This window comes from Macroventuria anomochaeta (assembly GCF_010093625.1).
Source record: "Macroventuria anomochaeta strain CBS 525.71 unplaced genomic scaffold BU25scaffold_21, whole genome shotgun sequence".
In the NCBI taxonomy this organism is placed as follows: Eukaryota; Fungi; Ascomycota; class Dothideomycetes; order Pleosporales; family Didymellaceae; genus Macroventuria; species Macroventuria anomochaeta.
Window position 1 is genome coordinate 176284 of NW_022985382.1, and position 14428 is coordinate 190711.

Consider the following 14428-nt stretch of genomic DNA (forward strand, 5'->3'; position numbering starts at 1 on the left):
CAAGTGACAAAAGCCACAAAGGTAGGTTCTGCCAAAATATCAATGCACAACCGGTCCAGTATGCTCCTTACCCTCTTCTATACCTTGCTCCTGACCTGCTCAACGGCAGCCGCCATGACCCTCCCCAAGCGAATAGACGTCCACTCGCACTTCCTCCCCCCATTCTACCGCTCCGCCCTCGCAGGAAACGGCCACTCTCATCCCGATGGTATGCCCGCAATCCCCTCATGGTCCATCGACGCCCACCTCTCCATGATGAAAACCGCAAACGTCTCTAAATCCATCCTCTCCATCTCCTCCCCGGGAACGCACATCGTCGTCGGCAACAGTACGCTCGGTCGACACTTGACCCGTGAATGCAACGCCTACGCCGCAAACATGAAGAAAGATGACCCAGAGCGCTTCGGATTCTGGGCGTCGCTGCCGCTGCCGGATGTCGAACTAGCGTTGCAAGAGATAGACGTAGCGTCTTCCGAGGGCGCCGATGGGTTCGGGCTGATGACAAATTATCACGGGACGTACGTCGGGAGTCCTGCGCTTGACACAATCTTCGACAGGTTGAATGAATTGGGCGCAACGGTGTTTATCCACCCCACAAAACCTTGCATTAAGCAAGGCGACGGAGTGAATGCGCAGACAATCGATGCTACGCCTTTCGGAGAGCAGTATCCGGTGCCGATCTTCGAGTTCTTTTTCGACACTGCACGTGCGGTGGTCAATCTTTTTGGTAGTGGGACGGTGGATCGGTGTCCGAACGTCACCTTCATCATCCCCCATTCTGGGGGCGCGTTACCGCCGTTATTGACGCGCTTCATCCAATTCTCCAGCGTCGTGCCGGGAGGAAGGGTGTTGGATGCGAACAAGGTGCGGGAGCAGCTGGATAAACAGTTTTACTTCGATCTGGCTGGTTTCGTTTTCGATGGTGAAAGTGGGGGTCATGGGCAGTTGAGGGCTCTTGTCGAGGGGTTCGAGATAAGTCATGAGAGGCTGTTGTATGGTAGCGATTTCCCATTTACGCAGACGGAGTTTGTGGAGATGTTTGCTGAGAGGATGAAGGACGGGTTGGAGCATTTGTTTAGCGAAGGACAGAGAGATGCAATATACGAGGGGAACGCAAAGAGACTGCTTGCAGGGGAAAGGGACAAGTAAGAAGGGTCGCATATGTGATAAGTAGGGAAAACATAGAACGGCATGGGAGGAGTAAGAATGGTCTGATAGTACTACACGGAAGCTTATATGTACTTGTATGGGTTCATGATGCCCTTCTGTAGTGGCATCAGCGTACGTCAATGATTCGTGAATAGTGTAACTTACAGGATCATACAGATCCTTGATCTGCTTCATCAGCTTCATCATGGTCTCGTTCTTGCTGTAGCTGACGTATGGCTTCTTGGTGACACCGAGACCATGCTCAGCACTGATACTGCCGTTCCTCTTCTGTACCCACTCGTACACGAAAGGCTCAAGCTTTTTCTCGACGGCCTTGTCGAATCTCCGGGTAGGAATGTTCAAGTGCAAGTTCGCATCACCCATATGGCCGTATCCGACGACGTCAACAACAGGGTAGTCGGGACCGTCGCCAACAAGACCAGCCTCAGTCAGTCGGTCCCTGGTATCGTTGACGATATCGTACAGCTCTGAGATCGGTATCGACAAGTCGTACTTGTACACGCCACCCTCGTGGCCCAAAACCTCCGTAATACCCTCGCGCCACGACCAGAGCTCCTGGATTTGCGTCTGGTTGTCAGCAAGGGTGCCGTCGAGAACGATCTCGGTCTCCATGACGTGCTCGAGGAATGCTTGCAGTTTCTGAGTGTGTTAGCTGCCGGTACTTGGTCATGCTGGGAATAGTTTGACATACCTCAGCATCGTGGTCGGTGTTCGAACCACTTGTCTCGACCAAACAGTAGAAGGGGTATTCTCCCTCAAGAGGCATCTTCTTTCCGGTAACCTTGTTGACCAACTTTTGTGTGCGACCATCCATAAGCTCGAAGGCAGACAGAATCTCAGCAAGCTGACCCTTGGCTGTGCGGTAGGCCTCTTGCACCTTCTCGAAGCTCTCCAGACCGAAGTAGGCAACGTTCACGGCCTGCGACCTTGCCGCACATTGTATTGAAACAGCCGTAATGATGCCGATAGTACCCTCAGCGCCAATGAAGAGTTGCTTCAGATCATATCCAGTGTTGTTCTTACGAAGAGTGCAAAGATCGTTGACGATAGTGCCATCCGGGAGGACTGCCTCGATACCCAGAACATTGCCGTGAAGACTGCCGTATCTCAGCAGACGCAGACCACCCGCGTTGGTTGCGACGTTGCCACCAATCTGGCATGAGCCCTTTGCGCCAAGGTCGAGAGGGAAGATGTGATTCCGCTCAGCCAAGTAGTTGTCGGCATTCTCGAGAATAACCCCAGCATCAGCAACCAAAATACCAGAGACTTCGTCGAAGGACCGGATCTTGTTCATCTTCTGAAGGTTGATGACAATCTCATCGAAGACAGGTACGGAGCCACCGACGAGACCAGAGTTACCTCCCTGCGGCACGACAGCAATCATATTATCATTGCAGTACTTCAAAATCTTGCTGAGCTCTTCCTTGTTGCTGGGCTTCAGGACAAGTTGGGTGTGGCCACGGAATTTGCGCATCCAGTCACTGTTGAAGGGCTCAATATCTTCGGATGCATCTTTTGTAACTCCATCAATGCACGCAGATTCCGAGCTCAGAAGCTCTTTGAAGTACTTCACATGCTCTTCTGTAAGTTGAGCATATTTTGGATCTCTCTTAAGTTCCGGGTACCTGGCGATGGTCAGACATCAGTTTTCAAATCTTATTCCCGACGCTTGCCACATACGACTCTGAGGTGAACTTGATGGTTTTCGCGGGTGCTGGTCCATCCAGACCACCTTTCGAATCTGGTTGATGAGGTTCCGATGTCGCTGAAGTTATTCTCCGGACCTGAGGTGCCAGTCTCAAGCATTGAGTTCGTGATACAACACGAGAAGACAGCGCGCTGCGTCGCAAAGACGATACAAAACGCGCTGAAGTCGCCATAACGCAAAAAGTGAGTGAAAGATTGAAGAGTGGGGAGACGTTTTGAGATGCGCCTCCGTTGAAGATTCATGGTCGATGACATAAGACAGAAGGCACGGGCCAGGTCCTTGGCGCGATCAGGCAAGAGCAACGACGCGGACAAGCTCCACAGAGCTCTGACCATTGACTTGCCGCCATTCACAACACCTCCCCGCCGCCATATCACCTCGACGTCGCCTTCAACCCGTGCTATACCATACGAAAGCTCCGAATCAAACTCTACAACTTCCACAATGGCATCAGGCTACGACCGCGCGCTCTCAGGTACAAGCAAGCAGCAAGTACAGGACCAATAGCGGTAGCTAACCCAGGCAGTCTTCAGTCCGGACGGCCACGTCTTCCAGGTCGAATATGCCCTCGAAGCCGTCAAGCGAGGTACGCCGCCACCACTTGCATGAGGTGGCGATCGACGACTAACGCCCCGCAGGAACATGCGCCGTCGGTGTCAAGGGCGCTGACATCGTAGTGCTTGGCTGTGAGAAGAGGTCGGCGATGAAGCTGCAGGACACACGCATCACTCCCTCCAAGATCTGCCTCGTAGACAACCACGTGGCTCTCGCTTTTGCCGGTCTGAACGCCGATGCCCGCATTCTCGTCGACAAGGCCCGCCTAGAGGCGCAATCACATCGTCTTACCGTCGAGGACCCCGTGTCGATAGAGTACATCACCAAGTACGTTGCTGGCGTGCAGCAGAGGTACACACAGAGTGGTGGTGTCAGGCCGTTTGGCATCAGTACGCTCATTGTTGGCTTCGATCCCAACGACAAGACCCCGCGCCTGTACCAGACTGAGCCCTCTGGTATCTACTCGGCATGGTAAGAAGTCCGTGATACGAGTATGATGGCACCATGCTGACTCTTAGCAGGAAGGCAAACGCCATCGGGCGATCGAGCAAGACAGTCCGCGAGTTCCTCGAGCGCAACCACAAGGAGGGCATGGACCGGGAAGAGACGATCAAGCTCACCATCAAGTCGCTGTTGGAGGTGGTGCAGACGGGCGCGAAGAACATCGAGATCGCCGTCTCGGCACCGGGCAAGGCGCTCGAGATGCTGCCAGTGGAGGACATTGAGAAGTACGTGGAGAACATCAACACGGAGAAACAGGAGGAGGCGGCAAACAGGAGACCTGGAAGGCCTGCGGGCACTGGAGCGCTGCCAACACGCCCTACGCCTGCTGAGGGCTCAGGCACAGGGGCGTAGATGATTAGTTACGAATGACGGCACCAAACCGACGGCACCAAACTGACGGCACCAAACGAACAGCAACGGCGTCTAGATGGGAAGACTGATGATCATGAAGTCGTGCATTGCACACGGCCGCTAGCGCTCAATCACATGGCATGTCTAGCATATCCTCTCCCTTTCCCAACTTTTCTACTGTTAGTGCGCGCGTCGTTGCTCGACTCGGCGCTGTCTGTGCGACGTGGTGGTTGAAGCGGTGCGGCGCATCCTTCCTGCCTCTCACCCGAGCTTGTGGGGTGCATCCTCGACGTCGAAGATGGTGCGCATGTCCTTCTGCCTCTGGCGCTCGTCCTTGATCATCCTGTTGTCGACGCGTGCATCCTCTCCCTCGACATTCAGGGAGGCCTTGGGTGTGAGGGCGTCCAGAACGAAGTGGTTGTCGCAGTGCGGGCAGTACTCGTCGCTGCCCCTCCGTTAGCAGACGTTCCACCATGTCTATCCGTGTCCCGTGCGCACCTGTCCTCGAACTCGCGTGCGTCTTTGCGGAAGGCCTTCTTGCACTTCTTGCAGATGAAGATCATCTCGAAGCTCTGCAGCAGCGGGTGGTCAGCCGTCTCCTGGTGGCACTCGGCGCAGTCGAACCACTTCTTGCAGCATGGCGAGCGGATGGCGACCTGGGCGTTGAGGACGTGTTTGCTGCAGTCGCATCAGCGGCGCTTGCGGGGACGGCGGGGTCGGCGGGGGGGGGGAGGAGGGGAGCGTTGCGGGCGTACCACATGTTTGCGGTGGTGAGCGTGCAGTCTCAGAGCGGCCGGGCGAGGTTGTCGCTGCAGGATGTCTGGGAGGCTCTGTTGGGGCGCGTCGGGTAATTATTTGGTGCCTGGACGATCGCTCGTTGGGTGGCCGCAAGCGTCTCGGGAATGTGCAGGCGAGAAGCTGACGAACACCGCCGCTGGTGACCCGGCAGTCGTCCAGGTACGCTCACGCCCAGACTGCACAGCCAAGCGCGCACACATTCACGGCCTCGGCCAATTCCATCACTCGTCACTGCGGGTCTCGCTGCACGGCCACTCGTGAAACACGCCCGCTCACGCCCGCTCGCGCCCGCTCACGACCCCACGCTGCAGCCCGCGATCCTTGCAGGCCAACATTCTTAGCATACACCGTATACGCGTCTCCGAACAGACACCGTCGCTTGACCAGGGCAAACCCTCCTGCCAAACCTCCTGCCAAACCGCCCGCCCACCCGCCCGCCGTCTCGCTGCCAAAACAACTCTACACGCACCGTCTGCCCACACTGCACCCGCCTCATGTGCTCCTCCGCTGCATGACCGCCGCCCGGCCCAGCTCCGCTCCGCCCGCAACGCCGCCAGCGCCCAATGGGAACAGCTCCACAGGCGTCGATGAGCAGCTGTAGGACCCCTTCCGGTGCTGGCTGACTAGGAGGAACCCATCATGGATCCACAGAACCACTCGGACGACACCGAGTCCATCGTATGTCAGCGGACACATGCCCACACAACATCTAGGTACTCATGCTGACCCCAGCCCAAAGAAGCCCGTCTCCTCCCTCCGCGCCCAGTTCGAGAACCTCCTCAGCGCGAACAGAGCTCCCGCAGCCCCTGCGACCCCGCGCCAGCGCTCGCCAGGCCCCGCAGACCGCCTCGCTGTGTCAGAGGACCACCGCAGGACTGACGGGCGCATCTCGCTCGACATACCACGCGACCACATAGACAGGACGCCACCTAGTGTGGCTGGCTTGAGCGGAAATGGCAGGCCTACGCCGCGATCTTCCACACTGCGAGCGCCATGGAGCAATCCCAAACCGCGGCCGACGTCCATGGTGGCCTTCTCGCCACCCAGATCACCTACGCGGCCGCGCGCACGGTCGCCGCCCAAAGTCATGGTGCAGTCGCCCAGATCCCCATCAGCGAGCATGACCCCTCCGATCCTCTCTCCCCGTCCTTCTCGCCCGACTTCGCATGCGGCGCTCGACTCTCCCTCTCCGCCGGTAGTGTCGAAACTGTTCAAGATTGCGAGCAGGAATGGCACTCCTGGCCTCGAAGCGAAGCCGCTCTCTGCTACAGTCACGGGCTCTAGTGTGTCAGGCGATGCTCGTAAGAATGATCGACCGACTGCGTCTGCGCCGCCGATGCCTCCGCCTGTCAATCGAGCTGGGAAGCCAAAGATACCAGCCAAACCACAGTCGGTTGATGCTGCGGCACGGCCGAGGGGGAGGCTGGAACCAGCTGCGAAGTCTGAAGAGGAGCGTATTTCTCCTTTCAACACACCTCCCAGCAGTGCAGGAAGCGCGAAAGCGCCGGACCCGTCTCCACCTGCGTTACCCATGGCCTCAAAACCGAAAGGAATACTGAAGGACGGCTACTTCCCGCCGCCGCCTGTACACCACGCAGTGGCTGAAAAGCTTCCCTCTACGGACTCTAGGATCGCGAATCAACCGCCCAAGCGCACGTCACCACCTGCTGCGAATTCGTACAGGAATGGCGACACCCAGGACGATCGGCCGGCTCTACCTGTGAGACGCGAGAAGGATACCACAGACCTGAGAAAGAGCGTACAACTGCAGCGGGCAGCTCCACCGGACGTGCCAGTGCGAAGATCGTTTGACCAGGGGCGACCCTTATCGCTGGCAACGGACGACAGCGCCAAGATGATGCCTCCACCGCGGCGGACGCAAACGATCAACTCGACTACACCGCCAAGATCCCTTGGGCCTCCAGAGCCGCCACCGCCCCGCAAATCTGGAGAGATGAGAAGACCAACGCCAACACCGACCCCGCCTCCCCAACATCCACCTCGAAAAGCCTCGCAAGCATACACATCGTACGACTCAGATGGGTCCGATACTTCTCTCGAGAAGCAACCGACAGCAGCGCTGACCGACTATCCCGACTCGTCGCAAGCCAATCGAAGACCACCCACGTTTCCAGATACAATAGGAGGGATACCCACAGGATACGACACCAAGCTTTTTGCCGTTTCCGGTGACTACATATGTACAACAGGTTACGTGACAAACGTATGGAGCGTACTGAGTGGGCGACTATTGATGAGCTTGAGCCACGGCGACACCGTGAAAGCCACAGCAGTAGCCTTTAGGCCCACAAAAGATGTAGAGGACAAAGGCAAGCGGTTATGGCTGGGCATGAACACGGGCGAGATGCACGAGATCGACATACCCACGCAAAGTGTAGTGTTCACTAAGAATGCTCACGCACGGGCGGTGATCACCAAAATCTTCAGATATGCAGGAGAGATGTGGTCATTGGATGACGCAGGGAAGCTCCATATCTGGCCAGCAGACGAGTCTGGCTCGCCATCACTGCACCAAGCACCTCTCACCTATCAGATCAGGGGAGGGCATACATTTTCGATCGTGTCTGGGTCGCAATTGTGGGTCGCTTACACCAAGGAGCTACGAGTGTACAAACGCACAGGAGACCACAACTACTTCCAACAGCTTAGCGACGGCAAGCTGTCACAACTTAACGTAGGAGATGTAACGTCTGGGGCCATCATCAGCAGTCAACCGGACCGCATCTACTTTGGCCATATCGATGGGAAAGTGACGATATACGCCAAGAAAGGGTTCGAGTGTCTGGGTGTTGTCAATGTCAGTCTGTACAAGATCAGCGCGCTTGTTGGAGTTGGCGATTATCTGTGGGCGGGCTACAGCACTGGAATGATTTACGTGTACGACACGTCGTGCACGCCTTGGAAAGTTTTGAAGGACTGGAAAGCGCACGACAAGCCTATCGCAGGAATCGTTGCGGACCGATCAAGTATCTGGAAGCTCGACAGGTTCCAGGTCGCTTCGTTGGGCACAGATACAATGCTGCGCCTCTGGGACGGGATGCTGAAGACCGACTGGCTTGGTAAGTCAAGAGTTCGGATGCATGGAGACTCACGCTAACGATGCCCAGAAACGTTGATGCAACAACGCGACTCCGAGTATTGCGAATTCAGAGAGCTCTCTGCACGAGTCATGACCTGGAACGCCGGAGCAGTGAAGCCGACCACCCTACGCCAGTCCGGAGATCGCGACTTCCTCCGGGATATTGTTGAGCCTGAGAACCCTCCGGATATCCTAGTGTTCGGCTTTCAGGAACTAGTCGATCTGGAGAACAAGAAGATTACCGCCAAGAGCTTCTTCAAAAAGAAGAAACAGAAGGAAAGCTCCGAACACGAACATATGTCGCATCAGTACCGAGCGTGGAAAGACCACCTGATACGGGTATTGGACGAGCATGCCCCACGCGAGAACTACGTTTTGTTGCACACTGCCAATCTTGTTGGCTTATTCACCTGTGTCTTCGTCAAGTCGTCAGAGCGTAACAACATTCGAGATGTGAGCGCTGCCGAGATCAAACTGGGCTTCAGTGGCCGCGTGGGGAACAAAGGCGCGCTCGTCGTTCGCTTCTTGCTTGACGACTCTTCTCTCTGCCTGATCAATTGCCATCTTGCGGCGGGTCAGACCCAGACCACACATCGAAACAACGACGCGGCATCGATTATGGAAGCCGCGCCACTACCAAAGAACCGCTCGCCGTCGGATTGCGCGAACTTCTTTGTGGGCGGTGGTGACGGCTCGATGATACTAGACCATGAGATATGTATTCTAAACGGCGACTTGAACTACCGCATCGATGCGATGCCTCGAAACACGGTCATCGACTGCGTACGGCAAGGCAACCTGGCCAAGCTCTTGGAGCGCGATCAGTTGCTACTCTCTCGCAAGCGCAACCCCGGCTTCCGTCTGCGCGCGTTCAATGAGATGCCCATCGACTTTGCGCCCACATACAAGTACGATGTCGGCACCGACAACTACGACACATCTGAGAAGAAGCGCTCGCCAGCCTGGTGCGACCGTTTGCTCTACCGAGGCCTGGGTAGGATCAAGCAACTCGAGTACAGGAGACACGACGGCGTGAAGGTGTCTGATCATCGACCAGTCAGCGGACGCTTCAAGTTCCGCGTCAAGACTATCAACTCGAAGAAACAAGAAGCTGCACGAGATAAGGCGGAAGTGGAGTTCGAAGCTGTGAGGAGGCGCATCGCGAACGATATCAGTAAGTTGCTCCGCGGTGCTCATGGCGTCTTATCTAATGATTGTGCAGAGCAGGATTATCTGATTAACGTATTTGGGCTGTCTGCCAAGGAAGCTCAGCAAGCGCTCAAGAGCGCGTAGAAGAGATGTCGTGGAGCACTATGAACACTTGAAGAACGAATAACGGCTGAAGCGCGCATGAAAAGCATTGCATTGCAGGCGAATTGGGGCTGATTTTTGCGCGGTTTGGCGACGCGCGAGGCGTAACAATGGTGTTGATCTCGACCCCAATCGAGGCAGGTGCCGCCGGTTTTGGTGTGACGTCAACGACGTCAACACGACGCGTTCCCATAAATGTATGTCAATGACCACCACACGTTGCATTCCCCACGCAATTACAATCTTCAATCCCTCCTTCCTTCCTCTACCTCACCGCTTCATGTCCGTATCTGCAATTGCTCTACGTCGCGCACCACTGCTTTCATCTTCCACTGCACTTCCCCGCGCACGCCTACTAGCTGCGCACCTCACACGACCACAGTTCTTCAAGTTCTGCACCACATCAAGGAGAATGGATAAGGACCAGAGCCGCGGCGAGTCGACCACCGGCATCTCCGAATGGAAGCAGCGACCTCCCTACCGCGTGCACGACAAGAACGTCGACAACTTCGACGTCAAATATACAGCCAACTGCCACTGCGGCAAGGTCGAGTATCAGCTGAGCCGCCGCGAGCCTCTTGACAGCAAGCTCTGCCACTGCACAACCTGCCAGACACAGCACGGTCAGTCCTTTACCGGTCCACCACTCCCTCAATTGCTATGCTAACATGCCGCAGCCGCGCCCTTCCAGTGGGCAGCCATCTTCCACAAGGAGGACATCAACTTCACCAATGGCCACCACAACCTTGAATGGTACGATCCCTCCGAGAAATCCATCGAGCACAAGCTGCCCTGCAAAGTGCGCTGCTCGTTCTGCCACAGCCCCATCATGGACGAGGGCCGCAACATGATCCTGCTCTTCCCCTCGCTCATCCACCTCAAGACCGACGAGGACAAGGCGTACTTCAAGCCCCGCTGCCACATGTTTTACGGCCAGCGCGTTATGGACATTCCTGACGGGTTGCCCAAGTGGAGCGGTATCAACAACGAGTCGGATCTCATCGAGGATAGCCCGCCGGAGAAGGTCAGGGAGCTAGAGAGGAAGCGCGAGCAGGAGAGGGAGCAGAAAATGAAGGAGAATCCTGATGAGGCGACGAAGGAGGGCACTGGGGCTATTAAGCAGGGTGGGAAGAGCGGTCAGGGCGCGAACACCACGAAGTAAGGCTGTGGATGAGCTGAGTGAAGGATAAACGCGTGTGGGAATGGGAGTAGCGTGGAGTTCCCGAACGTCATTGATGTACAATAGCGAAGTGTTCTAGATGCACTGCCAACGAATTCATGGACCGAAGACGAGTCTACTTTATGAAGCTACGAAAAATGTTTTGAGATACTACCAAACACTATCCCCAAACATGTCACATCTTTGGTAGGGCGTTTCCAGACACATCGCTTTATCGAGACGGAGGCGGAAGACCCTTGAAAGCGAACCGACATTGCGGGATACGCTACTGCATCTTGGCGCGCATCAACCCACTGCAGCGCGCTCTGCTTGTAGTCTAATGTATTGTAACATGTTTAAATCAACGCTATGCCCACCGCAGACCTGCCTTCCGATCACAGATGTGGCGCCTTGAGGCAGGTTTCGAGAAGCTTATTCTCCAAGGCTGCCCCGAGCTGCGTGGCTTCATCCGCCCCCCGCTACCGTTTCCGCCCCCAACTTTGCCCGCCGCTTGCCACCAAACCGATCACATTTCGGCCCATAGCAAAGGCTGCCGCCTGCATACTGCATCGCAGGCTGGCCGGCTCAGCTGTAACAAGTGTCGTCGCTCAGCCTACTTCATGATGACTGCATCCCCTCTTGCACTCTTAAGTTTGTTTATCTTTAAGAGCATCGATCCGGCGTGAGCGCGCATTCAAACCGCCTGTTTCCTCCCACGTAACAACTGCGAATGGCACCCCAGCTGCACCGCGAAGACTACACCGTAGGATGGGTATGCGCCCTCTGGGTTGAGCTGGCCGCGGCGGAGGAGATGCTCGATGAAGAGCACGATACGCCCCAATGCGATGCCCATGACACGAACATCTACACATGCGGAAGGGTCGGCGAACACAACGTCGTGATCGCTTGCCTGCCCGAAGGTCAGATGGGCAACAACTCGGCCGCAGCAGTTGCTGTTCAGATGAAGTCGACTTTCACATCAACCCGCTTCAGTCTCATGGTCGGCATCGGAGGCGGCGTTCCCAGCGAGGAGGCAGACGTTAGACTTGGCGATGTTGTGGTCAGCAAACCGCACAAGGTGCACGGTGGAGTGGTGCAGTACGACTCAGGGAAGACCACTCCGAGCGGGTTTGAGCGAACAGGGTCACTCAACTCGCCGCCAACGATACTGCTTAACGCCGTTGCGAAAGTGCGGGCTAAGCACATGAGAGGGAGAGGCAGGTTGCCGGAGTATCTTTCCAAGCTTGTCAGCCTGCCCGACTTTGGGCGCGAAGCTGCTGGCTCGGACACTCTTTTCGAAACAGAGTACGACCATGAGGGAGGGGCAATGTGTAGAGAGTGTAACCGGGACCGTTCAGTAGCTCGCGAGGCACGACGGCAGGAAGTGGTAGTGCACTACGGCACGATTGCATCAGGCAACCGGGTGATGAAGAGTGCTGCTGAGAGAGACAGGGTCAGCACAGAGCTTGGCGGTGTGCTGTGCTTTGATATGGAGGCGGCGGGCCTGATGAACAACTTCCCATGCCTCGTGATCCGCGGCATCTGCGACTACGCCGACTCGCACAAGAACAAGCAGTGGCAGGCATATGCGGCAGGGACGGCAGCAGCGTACGCAAAAGAGGTGCTGTCGGTGATTCCGCCAAGCATGGTGGAAGCCGAGAAGAAGATCGTCGATGTCTTGTCTGGTTAGTCTAATGATGTTTCGTAATTACTCCATAAATAAGAACTAATCTCTATATCACAGAAGGCCTAAAGAGAATTGCAGAGGTCCACCGGGACATTGCCAAAGACGGACTAGGCGTTGCAGAAAAGGCGCTTGAAATTCAGCAAACAGTACGGGAGCAGGAGCTGTCTGATCGGCAAAAAAGCTGTCTTCATCTGTTCCGTCTCACCAGGAGCACGGAGGATGCTACCTACGAGTGGTACAAGGATCGCGTGGAAGAACGAGTAGAGGGGACGTGCATGTGGTTCCTCGAACACAACAACTTCCGAGAATGGGTCAAACAAGAGTCGGGGCCGCTGCTGGTCTCGGCAGACCCTGGGTGTGGGAAGTCAGTCTTGGCAAAGTACCTGATCGACCATGTTCTGCCAGAGTCGGCAACTGTCTGCTACTTCTTCTTCAAAGATCAGGACCAGAACACAGTCCGCCAAGCGCTCTGCGCGCTGTTGCACCAGCTCTTTCTCAACAAGCCAGCTTTGATCAAACATGCTATGAGACAGTACGAGCAGGATGGCGAGGGCATGGTTGACTCAACAAAGTCCCTCTGGACAATCCTAGGAGATGCCACGCAAGACAGCCAGGCTGGACCTGTTATCATCCTCCTGGATGCCTTGGACGAGTGTGCCGAATCAGAGTTTGAAGATCTAGTGCGCAACATCGAAAACCAGTCGCTCAACAGTCACTCAAGCCATGGCAAGTTAAGGTATCTCTTAACGAGCCGTCCGTATGAGCAGATTCTCTATAGGTTTCAGGGTTTACTAAACTCTTTTCCGCGCATCCACATACCCGGGGAAGAGGAGTCTGGAACCATCAGTCAGGAAATAAACCAAGTCATCAACTACCGAGTCGAACGACTGGCGGAAGATAAAGAGCTCCCAAACAAGATCAAGACTGGTCTAGCAGATCAGTTGCTTAGGGTCGAACACCGTACCTACCTCTGGGTATATCTTGTATTCGAATACTTGAAGACTGAGGGGTTCAAAAAGACAATAAAGGGGATCAAATCAGCCACCGAATCGTTGCCGAGGAGTGTTAACAAGGCATATGAGAAGATCTTGACTAAGTCTAAAGATCAGCCGATAGTCCGGAAGGCCTTAGCCATCATCTTGGCTGCAAACCGACCACTGACACTCTCAGAGCTGAACGTTGCCATGGAAATAGACGAAACAACGCGATCATTGCACGACCTTGACCTTGAAAGAGAAGAAGATTTTAAAGCACGTCTTAGATCGTGGTGTGGATTGTTTGTCTCAGTATACCATAGCAAGGTCCACTTTCTTCACCAGACCGCTCGCGAGTTCCTCCTGACAGATCTGGCAGTTTCTACTTCAATACCTCAAGGGATCCAATGGCAACACTCTATTGCAATGCCGGATGCACATAAGGTTCTTGCAGAGCGCTGTGTGCGCTTTCTTAGCTTGTTTGACCCAGACGCAGGTCTTTTCGCGGATACAACCGGTCAGGGTAGTCACTACATGGACAGTAATACCTTCTTTAATTATTCTGCCATGTTCTGGCCGCTGCACTTCCGCGAGGCCCGTTTTAGTAACGGCAAGGATGCTGATATATCACATCTCGCGTTCAGAGTATCTGATCCAGATTCTAGATGTTATCGGCAATGGTTCAAACAACATAGGGAGGAAAGTTATTGGCAATCTCTCAAGTTCGATTTCCATCTGACAGTTGCGTCTTTCTTTGGACACGATACGGTAGTCAAGCTGCTGCTCAACAAAGGTGCCAACGTCAACGCGCAGGATGGAAAGTACGGCAACGCACTGCAGGCAGCTTCAGCTGAAGGCCACGATACGGTAGTCAAGATGCTGCTGGACAAAGGCGCCAACGTCAATGCGCAGGGTGGACGCTACGGCAACGCACTGCAGGCAGCTTCAACTAGAGGCCACGAGCAGATAGTCAAGATGCTGCTGGACAACAAGGCAGAGGTCAATGCGCAGGGTGGACGCTACGGCAACGCACTGCAGGCAGCTTCAGAGGAAGGGCACGAGCAGATAGTCAAGATGCTGCTTGATAAAGGCGCCAACGTCAACGCGCAGG

The 14428-nt window shown here is 55.3% G+C and overlaps 7 protein-coding genes across 7 annotated transcripts in view; 5 read left to right on the top strand and 2 right to left on the bottom strand.

Annotated features, from left to right (window-relative positions):
• The first annotated feature begins 9 nt into the window (after positions 1-9).
• On the top strand, positions 10-1250 carry BU25DRAFT_411759 (amidohydrolase 2). Its single transcript, XM_033706637.1, has one exon. The coding sequence runs from the start codon at positions 61-63 to the stop codon at positions 1147-1149; it is 1089 nt and encodes a 362-aa protein (XP_033560543.1). The 5' UTR covers positions 10-60; the 3' UTR covers positions 1150-1250.
• Positions 1191-3191, bottom strand: BU25DRAFT_96211 (D-lactate dehydrogenase 2 mitochondrial precursor). Its single transcript, XM_033712276.1, has 4 exons — positions 2851-3191; positions 1862-2795; positions 1315-1809; positions 1191-1265 (listed from the first exon to the last, which is right to left on the bottom strand). Exons 1-4 carry the CDS (start codon positions 3048-3050, stop codon positions 1233-1235), a joined length of 1662 nt encoding a protein of 553 aa, XP_033560544.1. The 5' UTR covers positions 3051-3191; the 3' UTR covers positions 1191-1232.
• Positions 3192-3211: 20 nt separating this feature from the next.
• Positions 3212-4432, top strand: BU25DRAFT_411761 (N-terminal nucleophile aminohydrolase). Its single transcript, XM_033706638.1, has 4 exons — positions 3212-3353; positions 3405-3464; positions 3517-3904; positions 3955-4432. Exons 1-4 carry the CDS (start codon positions 3323-3325, stop codon positions 4286-4288), a joined length of 813 nt encoding a protein of 270 aa, XP_033560545.1. The 5' UTR covers positions 3212-3322; the 3' UTR covers positions 4289-4432.
• Positions 4433-4486: 54 nt separating this feature from the next.
• On the bottom strand, positions 4487-5048 carry BU25DRAFT_492123 (uncharacterized protein; the record flags this gene model as incomplete). Its single annotated transcript, XM_033711615.1, has 3 exons — positions 4487-4733; positions 4787-4966; positions 5044-5048. The coding sequence occupies 3 exons, from the start codon at positions 5046-5048 to the stop codon at positions 4550-4552; spliced, it is 369 nt and encodes a 122-aa protein (XP_033560546.1). The 3' UTR covers positions 4487-4549.
• Positions 5049-5725: 677 nt separating this feature from the next.
• On the top strand, positions 5726-9479 carry BU25DRAFT_459492 (DNase I-like protein; the record flags this gene model as incomplete). The annotated part of the gene is made up of 4 exons (XM_033710284.1): positions 5726-5764; positions 5826-8166; positions 8215-9360; positions 9409-9479. 4 exons carry the CDS (start codon positions 5726-5728, stop codon positions 9477-9479), a joined length of 3597 nt encoding a protein of 1198 aa, XP_033560547.1.
• Positions 9411-10918, top strand: BU25DRAFT_411763 (uncharacterized protein). Its single transcript, XM_033706639.1, has 2 exons — positions 9411-10120; positions 10175-10918. The coding sequence occupies exons 1-2, from the start codon at positions 9703-9705 to the stop codon at positions 10657-10659; spliced, it is 903 nt and encodes a 300-aa protein (XP_033560548.1). The 5' UTR covers positions 9411-9702; the 3' UTR covers positions 10660-10918.
• Positions 10919-11386: 468 nt separating this feature from the next.
• The window catches only part of BU25DRAFT_432165 (uncharacterized protein), a gene marked incomplete at both ends in the record, with an annotated part of 3601 nt that continues 559 nt past the window's right edge, over positions 11387-14428 (top strand). Inside the window, 3 exons of the mRNA XM_033708700.1 lie at positions 11387-12341; positions 12404-14184; positions 14257-14415. Of these exons, the coding sequence (XP_033560549.1) occupies positions 11387-12341; positions 12404-14184; positions 14257-14415 (2895 nt within the window). The remainder of the gene's footprint in view (positions 12342-12403; positions 14185-14256; positions 14416-14428) is intronic.